Source organism: Pleurodeles waltl, chromosome 1_1 (genome assembly GCF_031143425.1).
Source record: "Pleurodeles waltl isolate 20211129_DDA chromosome 1_1, aPleWal1.hap1.20221129, whole genome shotgun sequence".
In the NCBI taxonomy this organism is placed as follows: domain Eukaryota; kingdom Metazoa; phylum Chordata; class Amphibia; order Caudata; family Salamandridae; genus Pleurodeles; species Pleurodeles waltl.
The window spans coordinates 668,259,416-668,283,429 of record NC_090436.1 but is presented as its reverse complement, the minus strand read 5'-3'; the positions used below and the strand labels follow the sequence as shown (position 1 = coordinate 668,283,429).

General features: G+C 46.6%; 1 protein-coding gene across 1 annotated transcript in view; it reads left to right on the top strand.

Moving 5' to 3' along the window:
- SRFBP1 (serum response factor binding protein 1) overlaps positions 1 to 24,014 on the top strand; it is a 250,749-nt gene that overhangs the window by 66,059 nt on the left and 160,676 nt on the right. Inside the window, exon 2 of the mRNA XM_069227022.1 lies at positions 6,564 to 6,652. Within this exon, the coding sequence (XP_069083123.1) occupies positions 6,564 to 6,652 (89 nt within the window). The remainder of the gene's footprint in view (positions 1 to 6,563; positions 6,653 to 24,014) is intronic.

The window sequence follows — 24,014 nt, the reverse complement described above, 5'->3', positions numbered from 1 at the left end:
ATGTCTAAAGCTATACAGTCCCTTTTATATGAAAACAAGACATCCAGAATTCAAGCAGATTGGGTAAGTGTGATGGTGTGCCAGTTTATTATAAGGAATAAAATACCCTCTGTCGTATGTTAATAAGATATTGCAAGTCACCTCGGAGTTCTATGACCTTAAAAGGAACTGTGCCTTCGTGCATATTCATCTGTATGGTCATAGAATTCGGTGACTTGCAATATCTTTATAAAGTTATGCATGGGGACCTTATCCAATATGTTTAAGCCAGATCTGTGCTTCCACATTGTAGAGTTTCACAGTTCTGTTGAGCCGCTTCAGCCATAACGGGATTAGAAAGCATTGAGGAATACCATTTATAGCAACTGGTAGTGACACATACCAAAAGCACACATTTATGCTTGCGCACCAACGTCCAGGTTAGGTGTACAGAAGGATCTGCAAGTGTTCAGTCCCATTTCTTAGTGTCTGTAATACTAAGAATTTGGGTCTGCCGATGAAGGAATTCTCCTTGTGTAGTTGGTGACATTTTTAGGCTCACAAATCTCATATTAAGGGTGTATTTGTGGTCTCTCCTGGGTGAAAGTTTGTGAGCACACACACGCATGTAAGTATATCGGAATTCATCTACCATTTCCAGATAGACACATACAGGTCATTCTGGACACACATGCAGATTTACTCCTAGCAAGGGTAGTATTACATTTATTTCTAGAGTGGGAATAAGCAGGAAACCACCTTAAAACGGATGGAACTTTTAGGGCAAGGAGCTAATAAACAATGCATACTAGTAGGTGGTGATGTGCTGCTCTGTGTCTTCTGATCTGCCCTGGAAGTGACAGTGGCGCACTCATAGGCTGCACCAAAGCTCGCTGATGACTTTTCCTTTCTTGCCATGCCTTCATACATGGATCTGGAGTCAGCTGCTATTTTTTCTCGTCAGTTGAAGAGCCTTTTTTTCCTATCAAAAATTGTTTTCCAGTGCCCAAGGGAACATTTCCCCACGTAAGACTGCAGGGTTTAATCCATGCAGGTACAGTTGCAAACAAATGTCAGACAGTTCCCCTTAAGGTGTGTCTATGGCATTTGTGGTCTGGCTGCGTCTCCGATTGTACCCTGATGCACCCGGAAGGAAACTTGGAACATGGAGCAAATCATGCATTGCCGAGCACTGATGGAAGATGCTCATGGGCTGCTCACATTCGACTCCATAGACATTGGCCCTGTCCTGCTCTCTGCATCTTTATTGTGATCCAAGTCTTCAGGTAAGTCAAAATTTAAAAAGAAATAGGAAAAGTCCAAGCTGCATTTTTTTCCAACCTCTGAGAAGTGGCAATGAAGTCAGGGTGTCCCACAGACTTGCGCTCGGTCACCTACTGAGTAGCCAATTCTGCAGCTGATTCCTTTGTGGTCTGATTTCCTGGGTCCATTGGCAATGCCACAGCAGACTGAGGAAATATTGAAAGCCTTGCTTTATAAGGCAGATCCCTATGGTGTGCCTTTGGACCACATTGATCCATGGAGGTTTCCATGCAGGTCCACCCTTGGCGTAGTCTGTACCTCCTGAACCAGCTTCACTGTCACCTCCAACTCTGTAGCATAGTCCACCCCGGCCAGTTCCTGCCACATTGATGCTAGCACAGACACCACCCACACTGAAGGAGGACATCGATCCCAAATCTCTGTCCAAGTCGGCTCATCTCAACTTCAACCAAAGTCTTGGTTGCAGTCAGTCCCTATGCGTCTGATCTCCATATCCTTTGACTGATAAGACACTGCCTTTACCAGTGAGCCGCACTTTGGTGCACCAACAACTGTTCAGATCAGACTCGGACCAAAACCATCCCAAATTTGGTGTTGATTGTTATGGTGGGGATGATTTTGCCCCTCAGTATGATGGTGACAGTTTTTATATGGACCTAAAAGAGGACAGTGGGTTTGACACTTCCCCTGACATCGGACCAGTCTCCCCCTGCCCCTCCCCCCACCCCTGGTGTGAAAAAAGCCCTCTTTTGTCATGGTTAGCCCCTACATTTTGCCTGGCATGCAATGTAGCCTCAAAGTTTTTAGTTTCCAGGGTCCCTGCTAACCAGGTTCCATGGGCCAGATCTCTTTCCCTAAAACTGTTGTGATGCATTGGCACAATTGGCAACACCTTCAGCTGCCACTATAAGTCCATAGTAAATGGTACATAGGTACCCAGGGCATGGGGTACTAAGGGTGGGCCCCTAATTGCAGCAGCATAGATTGTGCCACCCTCTAGGGCCATGCAGTCATAAGCACCCAACACTACCAATGGAGGCTGTGTGTTCTGGTGCAATCCTAAAAGACAAACTCGACATGGCACACAGCCTGTGTGCCCTGTCCACTACAAACTGCAACCTCTGGCAGGCCTTCCAGCCATAAGGCAGGATGCACTATATGGTATGTGAAGGCATAGCTGCATGAGCAATATGCCCCTACTGTGTCCTTGCCAAACCTGGGACATGTAAGTGAAGAGAGCAGCCGTTTTAGTACATGTGCTGGGCACTGGTCAGTACGAGTTTCAGAGCTACATGATGGCCACTCTGAAACCTTGGTTGTTTGGTATAAAACAGCTCAGAATGATACATCCAAACTGGTACCAGTATTAAATGTATTACAAAATGTACCCAGGGGGTCACCTTAGAGGTCCCCCCTGCAAAAGCTAACTACCCTGGCGTGGTTGCTGGCCGGTCACAACCAGCCTGCTACTGCCAGACAGTATTCTGAATCTCTAGGGTGAGAGATCCTGCTCTCTTGAGATTCAGAACAAAGCCCTTCCCGGGTGGAGGTGCTATCATCACCTCTCTCATGAAAATTCACTGCCCTTAAAAATTCAACCCCCATGCCTGATGCTAGCAGCAAATGGTTGCCCCTTTTGCAAACCCCCACTTTTGGCTGTAGCAACGGCAGGAAACCAGACAAAGGGTAGGGGGAGTGGTCACCCCCAGCTTGCACCACTCCTAAGGTGTTTCTTGCAAGGTGACCTCTCCATTTCATTTTCCTCCATCTTGGATGGAAAGAAAGTATCCAGTCAGGTGTAGGGAAGTGATCTCTGTCCACAAGAAGTGGTCACTTGTAGCCACCCTAAGGTAAGTGACCCATTGGTCAATACTATGTACCCCCTAAAATGCCCACTAAATACAGTATTTAGTGGGCCTTCCTAGACTAAGAACTCAAATTCCACGTACAAAAAAAAACAGCAGCAAAGAAGACCCACGGCTCGAGAACTGAAGTCCTGCTACAACAAGAAAAGGTGCCAAGCCCTGCCTGCTGCACCCAGGACTTGGTATTCGCCGCTGAGGGGTTGCTTGGATGTTGGATGGACTCTACAGACCCCCCAGAGGACATCCACTCTTCAAAAATCCTCAAAGATCTTCCTCCAGAGTAAAGGCATCACTCTGCAACACCGAGGAACCAAAGACCCAATGAAGGCTACTTAACTGACCGGCTGCTGACCAAGGAACCGGACGCTGTAGCCTTACCAAACGTCAACTGTTGGACCGTGAGGACAAACCCTGCCAGTGTACCAAGATTGGTGGCACTGCACCCTCCATTGGCCAGACTGTGCAATAGCCCCAGGTACTGGTCACCTCATGTCGGACACTCAAAAGAACCGTCCACATCTGACCAAAAAAGGACCAGAAGAGACTTCAGGAACCACCCCGACCCCCTACCAGAGTGCCCCTGCTGACCTGCAAGCGACCCTCCAAGGTACCTACCGACTGCTTCCAAGCGCATCTTTGCGCACAGCTCCTGGCTCACAGATTCACTCTGCACCCGGCCGCCCTGTTCCCTGCAACGAATATCCAGGTGTGCCCTAAGGGTCCCCCACCCCTTGCTACCTCAACACTCCAAGGGGTCCCACCGGACTCAACTCTTAAGTCCACCAGTGCAGCGCTTTTCCAAGTGGTCCCTAGCAGTGGCCTGCCACTAGCTTCATCGACTTTCTTCAGCTGCTCCCGTCAGAACCGGGAGTCGCCCAAACTTCTCTGGCTGGTCCAACGTACCCATTGATGACCTCGACGTACCTGCAAAACGATATACTGGTAAACATAGTGTCTGATTTACTGTGATTTTTCACAGCATTTCTCCATTGATTTCTGTGGTGTGTAATTACGCACAGAAAGACAATTTGTAATGAACTTTAAAAATCCCTAACTTAAAAAGTACTTGCTCGATTTTGACGATCTTGCTCTTAAAATGTATATAAAAATATAAAGTATTTTTATAAATAGATCTCGAGTTATTCTTTTGAGTGTGGTCTCATTTATTGATATTGTGGATTTAACAAATGCTTTGCACTTCTCCAAGATTAGCCGAACTGCTCAATAAAGCTGCCATAAAAATTAGAGCATTAGGTGGTCTAGTTTTTACCTCTGTGAACCAACGTGTGGTTTCCTGGACCCCCTGCACAGTGTGCCTAGCTTTGCAGACTACATACAGGGCAGCTTCCTATACCTGATATTTCTACTTCATTCGCCATCGTGATTCATTGAGTGTCTGAAGTTTTAGATCTGCAGTTGCCTTCTGTTGAGGTAAAAGCTAACATATTAATTGTGTTACAATCGGGACAGTCCTTCTCTGAACCCATATTGCCAATCAACAATCCCTAACTGACACCCTCATGGGCAACTGTGCCAAACCCCGCTTAATCAGACAGGTGGCACGTTGTCACAGACCTGCTCCTGGTGATTCTGCTTTCCAAACATTGCACCCTACTCCTGAGAGTCTAGCCTCCTCTAGCATGGTTAACCACAATTCTTGTTTTATCTATCTCCCCTCCATTTCTTTTCCTAGCAAGCCCCCACTTCCCCAGAGATTAAAAAAATAATTGAGACTTTTAAAAAGCGCTTGTTTTCATCTGCTTTCCTTGGCTTTAGATCAGCCAGTGCCATCTGTTTGCTACATAGGTACCCCCATGAGATTCAAAAAGAATTGAGACTTTTAGAAAGAGCTCGGTTTTGTCTGCTTTCCTAGCTTTAGATCTGCCAAGGCCAGCTGTTTGCTAGATAGATACTCCCATGCATTATGATACTCTGTCGCTGAAAGTTTACCAGTAGACCTGGAAGAATTTCATACTAATTTGTCGCAGGCCAGTTGATATGTCCATTTTGTGGATAAGTCTGTAATCTAGTCAGGTTTGGACTCAGTAGACTGCTTATGCGGAGTGGTCAGTACTATCATAGTGCTCCATTACCGTACGTGGATGTGATCCACAGACGTCTGGGTGATGTCCAGGTGTCACTCATAAACATGCCCTTTGATGGGTTTCACCTGTCTGACGAGAACGCCAACTCTGGCGCCCTTGAGCGCTTTAAAGGGAGAGGAGCTGCCATGTGCTCGCTCATCTTTTCCATTACAGCAAGGCAGTATACCGACCAATTTCACCCCATTTGAGTCATTGTTAGAGGCTTTGCCTACAGACAACATCATGGCCCACCACAACCAACAACCAACACCTCGTTTGAGCCATTACACAGCTGTCCCTTATGTCTCAGGACCATAGAAATGGTCTTCCTCATCCCCAGGCACACCCCTCAGGCTACCCTTTGAAATTCAGGAGGGTTGAGTACAGCCCTCCGTCCCTCCCCCACCCCCCTTCTTAAACCCCCTAGCCATCCTGACAGTAGGCCTTCCCCACACCCAAGGCCCTTTGGGCCTTTTGTCCTCCGTCTGGAAGGAATACACATCACACCACAGGAGAGCCATTAACAGTCATGTAACACTGTCAGAAAGGCACCTTTGGCTTAGGTATCAAAATGCCAGCTTTCTAAAAGTGACATTTTAAGAATAGTATTCAAAATCTGACTTTACCATTAAAGAGGATTTTAAATTAGAATTCAGATAAGTGGAAGATGTTTTTGTGATATCTTCTCCCAAACTGAAATGATCTCCTATTAAATGATAATATAGCCCAGAGTTCCTCTATGGGAGAAGTAGCCTTGCTACAGTGAAAAACACCTTTGTGAGTTTTTCACTTCCAGGACATGTAGAACTTTTACCCACATGTACTATGTTTTAAATACTATGCCTCCTGACATATGAGTCTTGAGGGCCTTCTTTAGGGGTGACTGTTAAGTATTAAAATGCAAGGTTTAGTTGTAGCAAAAGGTTTGTTTTACCAGGTTGAGATGGCAATTTAAAACTACTCTTCAAACTCCAGTGGCAGGCCTGAGACTGTTTTACAAGGCTTCTTTAGCGGGTGGCATAAAGAGTGCTGCAGCCCACTTGTAGCATTTAATTTATAGGCCCTGGGTACAAATAGTACAATTTACTAGGAACATAAGAAGTAAAGTAAATGTACCAATCAGGTGTATATCATTTTTACCAACTGCATTTGCAAAAGTAAAGTCATACTGAATTACCTGCACTTGATATCATTTTTGTTTCGTCTGTAAACAAACCAATAATCCCACTAGCATTTTGGGATTGTTGTAGGATTAAAGACAGTTAACCTATCAGTCAACAATCTTGCTAGTAAAGCTGTAAGGCTAATTACATTTCACAAATGTCCTCATTATTGTTTTTCCTTCTGATAGGTTGTGAAAATGAGGAAAGAAGTGAAGAAGATCAGAGTTCTTATCATCCGCAAGCTTACACGACATCTTGCCAAACTGAAATCGAAAAAGTTGGTCATATTTTGTATTATCTATTTCCATTTAGATTTTTCTGACTTCATTACCAAAGTATCAGTTTGTGGTGTTATTAGATTATAAGGGTTGTATGTAACATAGTTACATTTTACAAACATACTATTACGTTCGTGATTAGTATTTGTTTTATTTAGATGGCCACATTTTGAACTTGATTCACTTTTGCATGGAAATACCAAAAGAACGCCTTGAAACAGATGGGAAAGTATTCACTGCAAACAAATTGTTGGCAAAATGTTGTAATATCTTGCTTGTACAATCTAGGCTTGAAGTGAGTGTTTCTTTCCTGGGAAACTGTTCAGTGCAGATAATTCATTCCTTTCAAGACCATTGTTAGAGGTGCTTCACTTGTTTTCTTGAGATTCTTTCAGAAGAGCGACATAGTTTTTGCAATTGTTATTGAAGGTCTTTCAGTGTAGTAGTGTTACAAAGCAGTATTTCTACTGTGGTGTCTTAAGGATAAATAGCTTAGTAGGTTTGCTTAGCATATAATGACAACTTTAAAACATTAAATATGATTCTTTGCATCATAATTGTCTTTAAATCTTCTGATGGGCTTTCTGCAACCTGACAGAAAAGTTTTGTTTGTCGCATCAGGTGGGGGGCTGGGAAAGTAAGTGTGCAAAAACATATTAGGGGTCAGGATGCAGGTATCCGGGCCCCATAGGACACATAGAGAGGTCTTGTGGACAACAAATTGCCCAGTTATTTATTTTTGTTTGTCCGATCCACTGATCCGGAGATCCAGAGAAAAATTGAAAAAAAACCACCCACTGCATTCAACCTGGGTGCATGCAGGAGTATTGGCTGCTGGGTCTGGCCATTGGCCAGGCCCTTCGGCCAACCTCCGCTGCCCACAGCCAAAGGTGATTATTACAGTTACTTATGTGCGTGCCAAAAATAGCATCGAAATTCACTGAAAAAAACTAAGGTTGCAAGGGCGTTATAGTTAGGTTTTGAATTTACTCACACAAACCCATTGAAATTCAGCAGTTATTGGTTAACTCAAGTAACTATAACTCACCCTCTAAAGTAGCTGTGGATTGTGCTTTCGGCATGCACATCTAATTATTCCACATATTACATCATTGATTGCACCTTCTGTGGCATCTTGATATTATCACTACAACATTTGCAAAAACATTATTGATGAGAAAGCTGTTCATGGCGGGGGTGATAGTTATAGTTACCTTGGGGCGTGAGTTATAGTTACTTGAGTGCCCTTAGGTAACTATAACTCGCACCCTCGCCGTGCACTGCAAATGTTCCACAAATTACGGCACTCATGACATCTTTGATGTTATCATTGACTAATATTTGCAGTAACATTTTTGACGAAAAAACTATAGTTACCTTAGAACTTGAAGTAACTATAACTATAACTGGTGAATTTCTATGTTTTTGTACGTTTAAAATGTGAGCCTAACTATAACGTCCCTATAACCTTTGTTTTTTTAAGTGAATTTCTGTTTAAAAACAATTCCATTTCCTAACTACAACGCCCTTATAACTTTAGTTTTTTTTCAGTGAATTTTTATGTTTTTTTTTTTTTTAACGAATAGTAATTTTCATTACAATACATTATGCCAACCACTGCTGTGCATGGCCTCTGGCCCCTATAAGTACCCAACCGTGCACAGCCTTCACCTGTGTGACGGGGAGGTTGAGATGATATGAGACCATGCTTTGCATAGCTGTTTGACCATGCGCTGTAGGAGTTGGCCGCTGTTCTCTGGGTGTGAGAATAGGTATGAGAGGGTGTATCTGGGGGTGGGAGTGGCTGTCAGATTGTCTTGTCTGGGTGTGAGAGTGCGTACACCAGTGTTTTAGTGTATGTGTCCATGTGTGCACGGATCTGTGAGTGGGTGCATGAGGGTGTAAGTGGATGTGTGAGTGGGTGCTTGAGTGTCTGAGTAGGTCAGTGAGTGGGTGCTCAAGTGTCTGAGTGGGTGTGGGAGAAATTGATTGAAAGAGAGACAGAGAGAAAGAAAGTGAGAGGGAAATAGCTGTTTTTAGGCTTTAATATCTCATGTACTCCGAATGAGATATTTGTGTTCATTTAAATTAAAAAATATATTTGTTGTTTTAAAAAAAAAAAAAAAACTACTTAAAAAAAAAAAGAGGGAAATGAGTCCAGCTGGATTCGAAACCCCAAACCTCAGTGTGAAGGTCTGCAACCTTCACACTGAGCTCCGTTTTTTTTTTTTTTCAACCCTTTTTGGGCTCTCTGGGACTGCGACGGAGCCTTCAAGGGCTCCCCGTGGCCCCTATATATTTATTTAGTTTTGTTTTTCATTAAAAACAAATAATAATGAACTAGCCCTTACCTGGCACTGCATGGAAAGGCTTAAGAGTTCCTGGCAGCGCCATTGGTTCAGCAAGCATTGAGCTACTTTGAGAGCAGCTCCATGCTTGCTGAAACATTTCATCTCTGTTCCCTGGACGCGTGCAGGGGACATCATCTCTGTTCCCTGGATGTGTGCAGGGGACAGAGATGAAAGCTTCAGATTTTGAAAACGAGACCTGCTTTACAGGTCCCGATGTCAAAACCCGAAGTGTTTGCTGTGGCTTGGCAGCAGCTGCAGAGCTGCAGCCAAGCCACAGCAAACAGCTATGTCCCTGGGGTGAGCACCACAGGACATAGCAGGAGCCGGCCCTGGGTGGGGTCGCAAGGCCCCCCTCCAACTGTGCACAGAGCCCCGGGGAGGTGGTGGTCCCCAGGGCTTGGAAGGGTCCAAAAGGGAACGCCTTTTTAAAAAAATATATTTGCCCAGAAGCATGTGGCCTCCTTGCATATAAATCATTAGTCCCATGGAGGTGGCAGTCCCCGGGCAGTGGGAGGTGGCCAAGAGCCCCCCTACCCACACTTTGTTTACACAAAAGCCCCAGGTCCTGGCCCGCCAGGTGGCATTATAGTAAGGAATTACGGGTGCCGCGCTTTATTTTTAAAAATCATTTATGATGGATCTATTACTACTCCATCTGTAAAATAAAAAAAAATAAAAAATTCTTTTTAACCCTGGGAGGGTCCCTTTAGGACTCCACCACCAGAGCTAAGGAGTCAGGGTGTTCGTACCCTGACTCCTTTTCTTTATTTGTTTCCATTTCTTTTGGCACTCTGCTTCAGCTGAGTCCCAAGATGGCTCACAACACTTCAACGGCTTCTTTTGTTGGAGTGTTATCAGCCAGTCACATCTCTGCACGAAAGCGGGAGGGGTCGCAAATCCTTTGCGTTCCTAGATATGGAAATTGGGATTTTCTTTAATTTCTCTAGAACTACTGAAAGGAATTACACCAAAATAAAAAAGGTTACTTTCTGGACCAGGAGCTATCTTCATGCCAAATTTGGTGTAATTCCGCCCAGTAGGTTTTGGGCTTTTGCAGTTGAAATTTCTTATAGAAAAAACAATGGGGAAAACATGTTTTTGGACCCCTCTTTTTCTCGGGGCGCCCCCAGACGCACCACTCTGAAACTTTCTATGCAGCAGATGACAGGACTGGCAGAATTGTTTCAGAAAGGTACGTGAAGATTCATCATGCGGCGCCCAAGATCTAGGCAAGTAAAAAAAAAAAAAGAAACGCTATTTATGTAGAAAGTAGGTCTTAATTATTACTACCTTGTAGCGACTGCCTCGAGGTTATTCTCAGATCCTGTAGTGGCCACAACACATATATCTTGTGCTGAGATCTGATTGACTGCAAACACTTCAACAAGGAAGTGTTAGCAGCCATGTTGGGACTCTGCTTCAGCTAAGTGCCTGACAAAAATGTAAAAAATAAGAAAATGGGACGTCCTCACCCCTTACCTCTGGTGCTGGGGTCCTAGAGGGAGCTCCGCACCCCAGAGCAAAAAAGCATTTCCACGGATCCTCTGAAAATTAAACAAAAAAAGTGTTGGCTCCCTCGCTTCTTTAACTGCAGCCCCCAGGTGGGCCACATCCCAGGAGCATTGCTATATGGATGGAGGGGCTGCCCAGCACCCCCCCAGCCCTGGGGTTTACTAAAACACAATGTGGGGAGGTCGCCGCGGCCCCCCCACAGCCCTGGGGAACGCCACCTCCACAAGGCTTTAATAAAAAACAAGGCTCCCCTTCAGCCCTGGTGACTGCTACCTCCCTGGAGCAGATATTTGAAATTCAATGCAGGGAGGGTGCCCAGCCTCCCCGCAGCACCGGGGATCGCCACCTCCGTGGAGCAAATTTTTTTAATTCAATGCAGGGGGGGCAGTGCACCCATCTCCCCCACCCCCTTTGTCCCCCCAGGCAGCGCCGGTGACCGCCAACTCCCCAGGACTTCTCTGAAGCAAATGCTGAGGCCCTCCCTGCAGCTCCGGGAGGACCACCACCTCCCCAGGGCTATTGATTACTGAGGGGGGCGTGCAGCCTCCCTCAAGGAGCCCCTGATGGCCCTGCAGACTACCACACTGCAGGGCCAAGCTACTGTTATGCCCCAGGGTGTCCACCCCCGGGACATAGCTGTTTGCTTTGACTTGGCTGGAGCTAACAGCTCCCACCAAATTACAGCAGACACACCGGTCACAGTGAGGGAGAGCTGTCAAGCAGCTCTCCTTCTCTGCGAGTGGAGGTATCCTTTTTTTCCCTGCCTGCAGAGACTCTCCCCAGGGCTATTAATTACTGAGGGGGCACACAATCCCCCTCAAGGAGGCCCTGATGGCCCTGGAGACCGCCACACCCCAGGGCCGGCTCCTGTTATGTCCCGGGGTGCCCACCCCCGGGGCATAGCTGTTTGCTGTGAATTGTCTGGAGCTAACAACTCCCACCAAATAACAGAAAACACTCTCCAAGCGTAGATATCCTTTTTTTCCCTGCCTGCAGAGATGCAGGCAGGGAAACAAAGGAAATATTGCTCTCACAGAAAGGGAGCTGCTTAGCAGCTCCCTATCTGTGTCAGCAATGTCGGCTCCCACAGGAGGTGGGGAGCCAGGTGGTCCATGGGGACCGCTCACGGTCCCCAACATTGTCACTGGGTACCCTGGGGAAGGGCCCACACAGCCTCCCCCCCACCCCAAAAAAACAAATTGAATAATAGGCCGTGTCTCGGGAGATGAGTTCCCCAGGGCTAAGGACAGACTGGGAGGGGGCCTCCTCAAAAATGCTATTAAATATTTAGCACAGCGCAGGGTTGGGTCCCTGTAGGGTTGGCCACAGGCCTTGCTGCCAAACCCTGCTGTGCACGGCTGAAGGTCATGCACAGCGCAGGGTTAGGTTGTTATAGGGGTTGGCTGGCAAAGACCTGCGGCCAACCCCACTGCGCATGTCCAAAGGCCATGTGAAGTATGGGGTTGAGGTGTTATAGGGGTTGGCCACAGGGCCTGGCTGCAGGCTAGGCCCTGCGTCCAAGCCTGGCTGCGCACGGCTGGGTTGTTATAGGTGTTGGGCAAAGGTGGTTGAATTAACGTATAGAAATGAGAATTACTTTCCGTTGAAAAAATACATAGAAATTCACTGGTTCTTAATGGCTAAGGTACTGTAGGACACAGACTTTTAACTTATGAATCGTGGTCCCCACATACGTCTTTCCACAAGGGTACTGAAGCACAGAGACCACAAATTCTGTCTTGCAAGTTGTCCTTTCAGTCACAATGCAGGATCTGCCTTAAGAGGTGTCATAAATTTACTTATGTGTGTGTGTGTGTAATCGATGGCGTGTAGCTGCAGATACACATGCTATGCATATCCTTTCCAACATCTAGTGTTGGGCTCAGAGTGTTACAAGTTGTTTTTCTTCGAAGAAGTCTTTTTTGGAGTCACAGGATCGAGTGACTTCTCCTCTCGGTTCCATTGCGCATGGGCCTCGACTCCATTGTTAGATTGTTTTCTTTCCGCCGTCTGGTTCGGAGGTGTTTCCTCTCGCTCTGAGATTTGATTCGGAAAAATTTAGAAGACCTTCCCTTTTGTCGGTATTGTCTTGATCGTGATCTACATCTGGCATCGAACCGGTAGTACAGTAGGAAAATCACTTTGTTCGCCCTTTGGGGTTCGCGCGCCCAACTCGGGCCTATTTGGGCCGACCGTGTGGAGAGCCTGATAGATCGGACTTCATTCCGATTCTGCCCTCAATGCAACGCTAAGTACTCATACACAGACCAGCATTTGTTTTGCAACCTGTGCCTTTCTCCTGACCATCTGGAGGAAAACTAGGAGGCCTGTCGATCGTTTCGATAAAAAAAGACTCTTAGAGATTGAAGAGTAAGAAGGCTGGAAATGGCGTTGAAAAGCAGTGAACATTTCGAAGTCACAGAAGAAGAACAGGTGCAAACAGCAGTCTCTATCCGAGACACAGACTCCATACAGGAATCTGAAGACGATAGATCCAGCACAGCTGGCCAGCATGTGAGTACGCCTGCCCCTGCCCCCCCACACAAGAAACATCTTAAGGTCTTGGGTACACCACTGCGTTTGGTGCCGAAAAAGACCACACCTCCGACTACTTCGGAGTCAACCAAAACTATAAAGGGCTCCATTTCGGACTCCAGTAAGAAACACCAAGTTTCGGAGTCGAAAATTAGAACGGCAGTTTCGGAGCCGAGACCTTCCACAACATTTTCGATACCGAAAAAGCAACAAACTTCGGAACCGAAAAAGACATCTTATACAGAGGAACCAGGACTTTCCCAAAAATTACGAGAAAGCCATAAAACCTCTGAGGAAGAGTCAGACATTGAGCCCATTCTACAAGTTATGGATGAGAGACAATCTTGGATAAAAAGAGAAGCCAGTACCTCCTCAGTCTCCACACCTATCTGTCTCTCCTGACACCAGCCCTCCACCAAAGCCTCCTCCAGCACACTCTTTTTATTCACAAGAAGACATTGTAGATCCATGGGTCCTTTATGATCCTGATCCCATCCCAGATAACGACCCAGATGCCTACCCATCCAAACCATCTCCACCTGAAGATACCACAGTATACAATCAGGTCATAGCCAGGGCTGCAGCTTATCATGGGGTAAAAATGCACACTGAACCATTGAAGGAAGACTTTTTGTTTAATGCATTATCCTCAACACATTCTAGGTACCAATGCCTACCAATGTTACCAGGCATGGTAAAACACTCAGACCAAATTTTTAATGAGCCTGTGAAATCCAGGATAATTACACCTAGAATAGAGAAGAAATATAAACCTGCACCCTCTGACCCAGATTATATTACCCATCAGGTGCCTCCAGATTCAGTGGTGGTTAGTGCTGCACGAAAAAGGGCAAATAGCCAGTCGTCAGGAGATAGACCCCTCCTGATAAAGAGAGCAGGAAATTTGACGCTGCAGGGAAAAGAGTTGCGTCTCAAGCGGCAAATCAATGGAGTATAGCTAATTCACTACTAGCCCGTTATGATAGAGCTCATTAGGATGAGATACAGGATATAATACAGCATCTCCCAAAAGAACACCAAAAGCGGGCACAACAAGTAGTAGAGGAAGGGCAAGCCATCAGTAACAATCGGATAAGGTCTGCCCTTGATGCTGCTGATACACAACCATTACCATCAGAAGACGTATGGCTGCACACCTCTGGTTTTTAACCAAAAATCCAACTGGCTGTATTAAACATGCCTTTTGATCAAAAACACCTCATTGGCCCAGAAGTGGACACTACAATAGAGAAATTGCGAAAAGACTCTGATACATATAGGGGGTCATTTCGTAAGCCACTGTTTTGAGGAGGTTTTAGAGCACAATCCTCCGAGGCTTCTACCTCACAAACAAAACAACCATATCAAACCCAGTACCAGCGAGGTGGGTTTAGAGGAACATACAGAGGCCAATACTCTACAAATAGAGGTAAATTCCAAACCTCTAAGCAACCAACACAACCAAAACAGTGACTTCCTTCCCTCCCTTCCACTCCACACATCTCCTGTGGGGGGAAGACTACAGCAGTTCCACTCGCATTGGCAAAATATCACCACAGGCAACTGGGTATTATCAATTATCTGCAATGGCAATTGCCTAGAATTGATAAACACCCTGTAGGAAAGTACCATCTTGCCTGGCATGTTACCCCCAATTTTCACTGTATATATGTTGTTTTAGTTGTATGTGTCACTGGGACCCTGCCAGCCAGGGCCCCAGTGCTTATAAGTGTGCCTGAATGTGTTACCTGTGTTATGACTAACTGTCTCACTGAGGCTCTGCTATCCAGAACCTCAGTGGTTATGCTCTCTCACTTCTTTCCAAATTGTCACTAACAGGCTAGTGACCAATTTCACCAATTCACATTGGCATACTGGAACACCCTTATATTTCCCTAGTATATGGTACTGAGGTACCCAGGGTATTGGGGTTCCAGGAGATCCCTATAGGCTGCAGAGATTCTTTTGCCACCCATAGGGAGCTCTGACAATTCTTACATTGGCCTGCCAATGCAGCCGGAGTGAAATAACGTCCACGTTATTTCACAGCCATTTACCACTACACTTAAGTAACTTATAAGTCACCTATATGTCTAACCTTTACCTGGTAAAGGTTAGGTGCAAAGTTACTTAGTGTGAGGGCACCCTGGCACTAGCCAAGGTGCCCCCACATTGTTCAGGGCAAATTCCCCGGACTTTATGAGTGCGGGGACACCATTACACTCGTGCACTACACATAGGTCACTACCTATGTGTAGCTTCACAATGGTAACTCCGAATATGGCCATGTAACATGTCTATGATCATGGAATTGCCCCCTCTATGCCATCCTGGCATAGTTGGCACAATCCCATGATTCCACGGGTCTGTAGCACAGACCCTGGTACTGCCAAACTGCCTTTTCAGGGGTTTCACTGCAGCTGCTGCCAACCCCTCAGACAGGTTTCTGCCCTCCTGGGGTCCAGCCAGGCTTGGCCCAGGATGGCAGAACAAAGGACTTCCTCAGAGAGAGGGTGTTACACCCTCTCCCTTTGGAAAAAGGTGTTAAGGCAGGGGAGGAGTAGCCTCCCCCAGCCTCTGGAAATGCTTTCATGGGCACAGATGGTGCCCATTTCTTCATAAGCCAGTCTACACCGGTTCAGGGACCCCTCAGCCCTGCTCTGACGCGAAACTGGACAAAGGAAAGGGGAGTGACCACTCCCCTGACCTGCACCTCCCCTGGGAGGTACCCAGAGCTCCTCCAGTGTGCTCTAGACCTCTGCCATCTTTGAAACAGAGGTGCTCCTGGCACACTGGACTGCTCTGAGTGGCCAGGGCCAGCAGGTGACGTCAAGGACTCCTTCTGATAGGCTGCTTCAGGTGTTGCTAGCCTATCCTCTCTCCTAAGTAGCCAAACCCTCTTTTCTGGCTATTTAGGGTCTCTGCTTTGGGGAATTCCTTAGATAATGAATGCAAGAGCACATCAGAGTTCCTCTGCATCTCTCTCTTCACCTTCTGCCAAGGAATCGACTGCTGACCGCGCTGGAAGCCTGCAAAACTGCAACAAAGTAGCAAAGATGACTACTGCAACTCTGTAACGCTGATCCTGCCGCCTTCTCGACTGTTTCCCTGGTGGTGCATGCTGTGGGGGTAGTCTGCCTCCTCTCTGCACTAGAAGCTCCGAAGAAATCTCCCGTGGGTCGACGGAATCTTCCCCCTGCTACCGCAGGCACCAAAGAACTGCATCACCGGTCCCCTGGGTCTCCTCTCAGCACGACGAGCGAGGTCCCTTGAATCCAGCAACTCTGTCCAAGTGACTCCCACAGTCCAGTGACTCTTCAGTCCATGTTTGGTGGAGGTAAGTCCTTGCCTCCCCACGCCAGACTGCATTGCTGGGAACCGCGTCTTTTGCAGCTACTCCGGCCTCTGTGCACTTCCGACGGAAATCCTTTGTGCACAGCCAAGCCTGGGTCCACGGCACTCTAACCTGCATTTCACGACTTTCTAAGTTGTCCTCCGGCGGCGTGGGACTCCTTTGTGCAACTTCGGGTGAGCACCGTTTCACTCCTCTTCGTAGTGCCTGTTCCGGCACTTCTGCGGGTGCTGCCTGCTTCTGAGAGGGCTCCTTGTCTTGCTGGGCGCCCCCTCTGTCCGCTGACGCAATTGGCGACATCCTGGTCCCTCCTGGGCCACAGCAGCACCCAAAAACCCTAACCGCACGATTTGCAGCTAGCAAGGCTTGTTGGCGGTCTTTCGGCGGGAAAACACTTCTGCACGACTCTTCACGACGTGGGACATCCATCCTCCAAAGGGGAAGTTTCTAGCCCTTGTCGTTCCTGCAGAATCCTCAGCTTCTACTGCCTAGTAGCAGCTTCTTTGCACCCACAGCTGGCATTTCCTGGGCATCTGCCCATCTCCAACTTGCTTGTGACTTTTGGACTTGGTCCCCTTGTTCCACAGGTACCCTCGTTTGGAAATCCATTGTTGTTGCATTGCTGGTTGGTGTCTTTCCTGCAGAATTCCCCTATCACGACTTCTATGTCCTTTGGGGAACTTTAGTGCAATTTGCACTCACTTTTCAGGGTCTTGGGGTGGGCTATTTTTCTAACCCTCACTGTTTTCTTACAGTCCCAGCGACCCTCTACAGGGTCACATAGGTTTGGGGTCCATTCGTGGTTCGCATTCCACTTTTGGAGTATATGGTTTGTGTTGCCCCTATCCCTATGTGTCTCCATTGCATCCTATTGTAACTATACATTGTTTGCACTGTTTTCTAAGACTATACTGCATATTTTTGGTATTGCGTACATATATCTTGTGTATATTTGCTATCCTCATACTGAGGGTACTCACTGAGATACTTTGGCATATTGTCATATAAAGTACCTTTATTTTTAGTATATCTGTGTATTGTGTTGTCTTATGATATTGTGCAAGTGACACTAGTGGTACTGTAGGAGCTTCACTCGTCTCCTAGTTCAGCCTAAGCTGCTCTGCTAAGCTACCATTATCTATCAGCCTAAGCTGCTAGACACCCTATACACTAATAAGGGATACCTGGGCCTGGTGCAAGGTGTAAGTACCCCTTGGTCCTCACTACAAGCCAGTCCAGCCTCCTACATTGGTTGTGCAGCGGTGGGATAAGTACTTTGCAACTACTTACCACTTTTGTCACTGTACTTTTCATAAGAGAAAAATATACAAAACAAGTTCAGTGTATGTACACCTAACCAAAAAGTTTTGCATTTCCTCTTTTCACTTCTTTTCTAAGTGCTGGAAAGTACCTCTAAACTTTCTAAAAGTTCTTAAAAAGTTTTAAAAGTTTTTTTTCTGTCTTTCCAAAAGTTCTGAAAAACTTTTTCTTCACTTTTTCTATCACTTAAACTCTTTCTAAAATGTCTGGCACAGGCCAAACTGTTGATCTGTTCAAACTTGCTTATGATAACCTTAGCTGGAAAGAAGCAAGGAGTCTCTGCATAGAGGTTTAAGTGTAAGGAAGAATCCTTCTAGAGAACTGTTGGTTAACATGTTTAAAGAACAAGATAAGGCCAGAGGTGCCCCATTTGTTGAAGAAGTAGCTAATGGTTCCCAATCTGATCCAGGGACACCCCTAGAAAAAGATTCAGGAAAGAAACTTCCTAGCCTGCCCATTACCAGACAGCCTAGCATAGTTGGTACTGATGTAGAGTCACACCATACTGATAGTGTAGTCTCACATCATAGCAAGAGTATTCCTTCTCATCATAGTAGAAGTGATGTTTCTGTTAACCAAGCTGTTAGGATGCCTTCTGTTAGGGCCAGGTCTCCTGCTGTCCTGTCTCACCATACTACTGTTTCTAGGCATATCCCTCCCACCCACCCTGATGACATAGTGTTAGAAAGGGAGCTCAATAGATTGAGAGTGGAGGAATCCAGGCTGAAGCTCAAGAAGCAACAGCTGGATTTAGATAGACAGTCCTTAGAAATTGAAAGAGAAAGACAGAAAATTGGGTTTGAAACCCATGGTGGCAACAGCAGTATTCCCCATAGTCATCCTGCAAGAGAGCATGATTCTAGGAATCTGCATAAGATAGTTCCCCCTTATAAGGAGGGGGATGACATTAACAAGTGGTTTGCTGCACTTGAGTGGGCCTGTGTTGTACAGGATGTCCCTCAAAGGCAGTGGGCTGCTATCCTATGGCTATCATTTAGTGGAAAGGGTAGGGTAGGCTCCTTACTGTGAAAGAAAGTGATGCCAATAATTTTACAGTTCTTAAGAATGCACTCCTGGATGGTTATGGCTTAACCACTGAACAGTACAGGATGAAGTTCAGAGAGACCAAAGAGGAGTCTTCACAAGACTGGGTTGATTTTGTTGACCATTCAGTGAAGGCCTTGGAGGGGTGGTTACATGGCAGTAAAGTTACTGATTATGAAAGCCTGTATAACTTGATCCTGAGAGAGCATATTCTTAATAATTGTGTGTCTGATTTGTTGCACCAGTACTTGGTGGACTCTGATCTGACCTCTCCCCAAGAATTGGGAAAGAAGGCAGACAAATGGGTCAGAACAAGGGTGAACAGAAACGTTCATACAGGGGGTGACAAAGATGGCAATAAGAAGAAGGATGGTAAGTCTTCTGACAAGGGTGGGGACAAATCTAAAAATGAGTCTTCATCAGGCCCACAAAAACACTCTGGTGGGGGTGGTGGGCCCAAATCCTCTTCTAATCAAAACAAAGAAAAGAAACTATGGTGCTATTTATGTAAAATAAAAGGCCATTGGACAACAGATCCCAGTTGTCCAAAGAAAAGTACCAAGCCTCCTACCACTACAACCCCTACTGCTACATCTAGTGTCCCTACTAATAGCAGTGGTGGTGGGAGCAAACCTACTAATAGCCAATCCAAGGGAGTAGCTGGGCTCACTATTGGTAACTTAGTTGGGGTTGGTCTGATTAGGGAGACCACAGAGGCTGTGTTAGTCTCTGAGGGGGCTATTGATTTAGCCACCTTGGTTGCTTGTCCCCTTAACATGGATAAGTACAAGCAACTACCCCTAATAAATGGTGTTGAGGTTCAGGCCTACAGGGACACTGGTGCCAGTGTTACAATAGTAATAGAGAAACTGGTCCACCCTGAACAACACCTACTTGGTCACCAGTACCAAGTAACCAATGCTCATAACAATACCCTTAGCCACCCCATGGCTGTTGTGAATCTCAACTGGGGGGGGGGTTACTGGCCCAAAGAAAGTTGTGGTTGCCTCAGATTTACCTGTAGACTGTCTATTAGGGAATTATTTAGAGACATCAGCTTGGGCAGAAGTGGAGTTGGAGGCTCATGCAGCAATGCTGGGCATTCCAAGGCATATTTTTGCTTTGACCAGGGCTCAGGCCAAAAAGCAAAAAGGACAGGGTGACTTGGATCCTGGAAGAATGGACCAAGTGCTCCCTAAAGCTAGGGGTAGCAAAGGTAAATCAGTACCTACTATCCCTCCCTCTACAGTGGATTCTACTTCTGAGGAAGAAGAAATCCACCCTGTGCAGAACCTACACCAGATGAGCTGGAAGCAGACACTGCTGAGCTTTTGGGTGAAGGGGGGCCTGCCAGGGAGGAGCTGAGTGTGGCACAGCAGACCTGTCCCACACTAGAGGGTCTAAGGCAGCAAGCTGTCAAACAAGCAAATGGGGATATCAGTGACTCTCACAGAGTTTACTGGTAGGACAACCTCTTGTACACTGAAGCAAGGGATCCAAAACCTGGAGCTGCCAGGAGATTCGTGATTCCTCAGGAGTACAGAAAGTTCCTCCTAACTCTTGCTCACGACATTCCCTTAGCTGGATATTTCGGGCAAATGAAAACTTGGGACAGGCTTGTTCTCTTGTTTCATTGGCCTAGAATGTCAGAGGACACAAAGGAATTTTGTAAGTCATGTGAAACCTGTCCAGCCCGTGGCAAGACAGGTGGCACCCCAAAGGCACCCCTTATTCCACTGCCTGTGGTTGGGGTTCCCTTTGAAAGGGTAGGGGTTGACATAGTTGGCCCCCTTGACCCTCCTACTGCTTCAGGCAATAGGTTTATTTTGGTGGTAGTGGACCATGCCACCAGATATCCTGAAGCAATTCCTCTAAGGACCACTACAGCACCTGCAGTGGCAAAGGCCCTCCTGGGAATCTTTTCCAGGGTGGGCTTCCCAAAAGAGGTGGTATCAGACAGGGGAAGCAATTTCATGTCTGCTTACTTAAAGGCCATGTGGAAGGAATGTGGTGTGACATACAAGTTCACTACACCCTATCATCCACAAACAAATGGACTGGTGGAGAGATTTAACAAAACTCTCAAAGGCATGATTATGGGACTCCCTGAAAAACTCCGCAGGAGATGGGATATCCTTTTACCATGCCTCATTTTTGCTTACAGGCAGGTACCCCAGAAAGTAGTGGTTTTCAACCCCTTTGAACTCCTATTTGGTCACACTGTGAGAGGTCCTCTTACACTTGTTAAGGAGGGGTGGGAACAACCTTTAAAAGCTCCAAAGCAAGACATAGTGGACTATGTACTTGGCCTCAGATCAAGGATGGCTGAGTACATGAAAAAGGCCAGTAAAAACCTTCAGGCCAGCCAAGAGCTCCAGAAGCAATGGCATGATCAGAAGGCTGTTTTGGTTCAGTACCAACCAGGGCAGAAAGTGTGGGTCTTGGAGCCTGTGGCCCCAAGAGCACTCCAAGATAAATGGAGTGGACCCCACACAATTGTTGAGAAAAAGGGTGAAGTCACCTACTTAGTTGACTTAGGCACTGCCAGGAGTCCCCTTAGGGTGCTCCATGTCAATCGCCTGAAACCCTACTATGACAGGGCTGATCTCACCCTGCTCATGGCAACTGATGGGGGACAGGAAGAAGACAGTGATCCTCTCCCTGATCTCTTCTCTTCCACAGAACAAGATGCTCTACTGGAAGGTGTTGTACTAGCAGATTGTCTTACTGCTGAGCAGAAAGACCACTGCATAAATCTCCTGGGTCAGTTTTCTGAACTCTTCTCTACTGTGCCAGGTACCACTTCTTGGTGTGAGCACACTATAGATACTGGAGACAGCTTGCCTGTCAAAAGTAAGATCTATAGGCAGCCTGACCATGTCAGAGACTGCATAAAGCAAGAGGTGCAGAAAATGTTAGAACTAGGAGTGGATGAGCACTCTGAAAGTCCATGGGCCTCTCCTGTGGTACTTGTACCAAAACCTCATTCCAAGGATGGAAAGAAGGAAATGTGGATTGTGTAGACTACAGAGGTCTCAACCAGGTAACCAAAACTGATGCTCACCCTATATCCAGGGCAGATGAGCTCATAGATAAACTGGAATCTGCCAAGTATCTAAGCACTTTTGATTTGACTGCAGGGTATTGGCAGATCAAATTATCAGAAGATGCTAAAGCTAAAACAGCATTTTCAACCATTGGAGGCCATTACCAATTCACAGTAATGCCTTTTGGATTGAAAAATGCACCTGCCACTTTTCAGAGGTTGGTGAACACAGTCCTGCAAGGGCTGGAAGCTTTTAGTGCAGCATATCTGGACGATATAGCTGTCTTTAGCTCCAGTTGGGATGATCACCTGGTCCACCTATGGAAAGTTTTAGAGGCCCTGCAAAAGGCAGGCCTCACTATCAAGGCTTCAAAGTGCCAGATAGGGCAGGGGAAGGTGGTTTATCTGGGACACCTGGTTGGTGGAGAACAGATTGCACCACTTCAGGGGAAAATCCAAACTATTATAGATTGGGTTCCCCCTACTACTCAAACTCGGGTGAGAGCCTTTTTAGGCCTCACTGGGTACTATAGGAGGTTCATAAAGAACTATGGCTCCATTGCAGCCCCTCTTAATGACCTCACTTCAAAGAAAATGCCTAAGAAGGTATTATGGACAGCAAACTGTCAGAAAGCTTTTGAGGAGCTGAAGCAGGCCATGTGCTCTGCACCTGTCCTGAAAAGCCCTTGTTACTCTAAAAAATTCTATGTCCAAACTGATGCATCTGAATTAGGAGTAGGGACAGTCCTATCACAACTTAATACTGAGGGCCAGGATCAACCTGTTGCTTTTATTAGTAGGAGGTTGACCCCTAGAGAAAAGCGTTGGTCTGCCATTGAGAGGGAGGCCTTTTCTGTGGTCTGGGCACTGAAGAAGTTGAGGCCATACCTGTTTGGCACCCACTTCATTGTTCAGACAGACCACAAACCTCTACTTTGGCTAAAACAAATGAAAGGTGAAAATCCTAAATTGTTGAGGTGGTCCATATCCCAACAGGGAATGGACTATACAGTGGAACATAGACCTGGGAGTACCCACTCCAATGCAGATGGACTCTCCAGATATTTCCACTTAGACAATGAAGACCCATCAGGTAATGACTAGTCTTATTGTCTTTCGTTTGGGGGGGGTTGTGTAGGAAAGTACCATCTTGCCTGGCATGTTACCCCCATTTTTCATTGTATATATGTTGTTTTAGTTGTATGTGTCACTGGGACCCTGCCAGCCAGGGCCCCAGTGCTCATAAGTGTGCCTGAATGTGTTACCTGTGTTATGACTAACTGTCTCACTGAGGCTCTGCTATCCAGAACCTCAGTGGTTATGCTCTCTCACTTCTTTCCAAATTGTCACTAACAGGCTAGTGACCAATTTCACCAATTCACATTGGCATACTGGAACACCCTTATACTTCCCTAGTATATGGTACTGAGGTACCCAGGGTATTTGGGTACCAGGAGATCCCTATAGGCTGCAGCATTTCTTTTGCCACCCATAGGGAGCTCTGACAATTCTTACACAGGCCTGCCACTGCAGCCCGAGTGAAATAACGTCCACGTTATTTCACAGCCATTTACCACTGCACTTAAGTAACTTATATGTCACCTATATGTCTAACCTTTACCTGGTAAAGGTTAGGTGCAAAGTTACTTAGTGTGTGGGCACCCTGGCACTAGCCAAGGTGCCCCCACATTGTTCAGGGCAAATTCCCCGGACTTTGTGAGTGCGGGGACACCATTACACGCGTGCACTACACATAGGTCACTACCTATGTGTAGCTTCACAATGGTAACTCCGAATATGGCCATGTAACATGTCTATGATCATGGAATTGCCCCCTCTATGCCATCCTGGCATAGTTGGCACAATCCCATGATCCCACGGGTCTGTAGCACAGACCCTGGTACTGCCAAACTGCCTTTTCAGGGGTTTCACTGCAGCTGCTGCTGCCAACCCCTCAGACAGGTTTCTGCCCTCCTGGGGTCCAGCCAGGCTTGGCCCAGGATGGCAGAACAAAGGACTTCCTCAGAGAGAGGGTGTTACACCCTCTCCCTTTGGAAAAAGGTGTTAAGGCAGGGGAGGAGTAGCCTCCTCCAGCCTCTGGAAATGCTTTCATGGGCACAGATGGTGCCCATTTCTGCATAAGCCAGTCTACACCGGTTCAGGGACCCCTCAGCCCTGCTCTGGCGCGAAACTGGACAAAG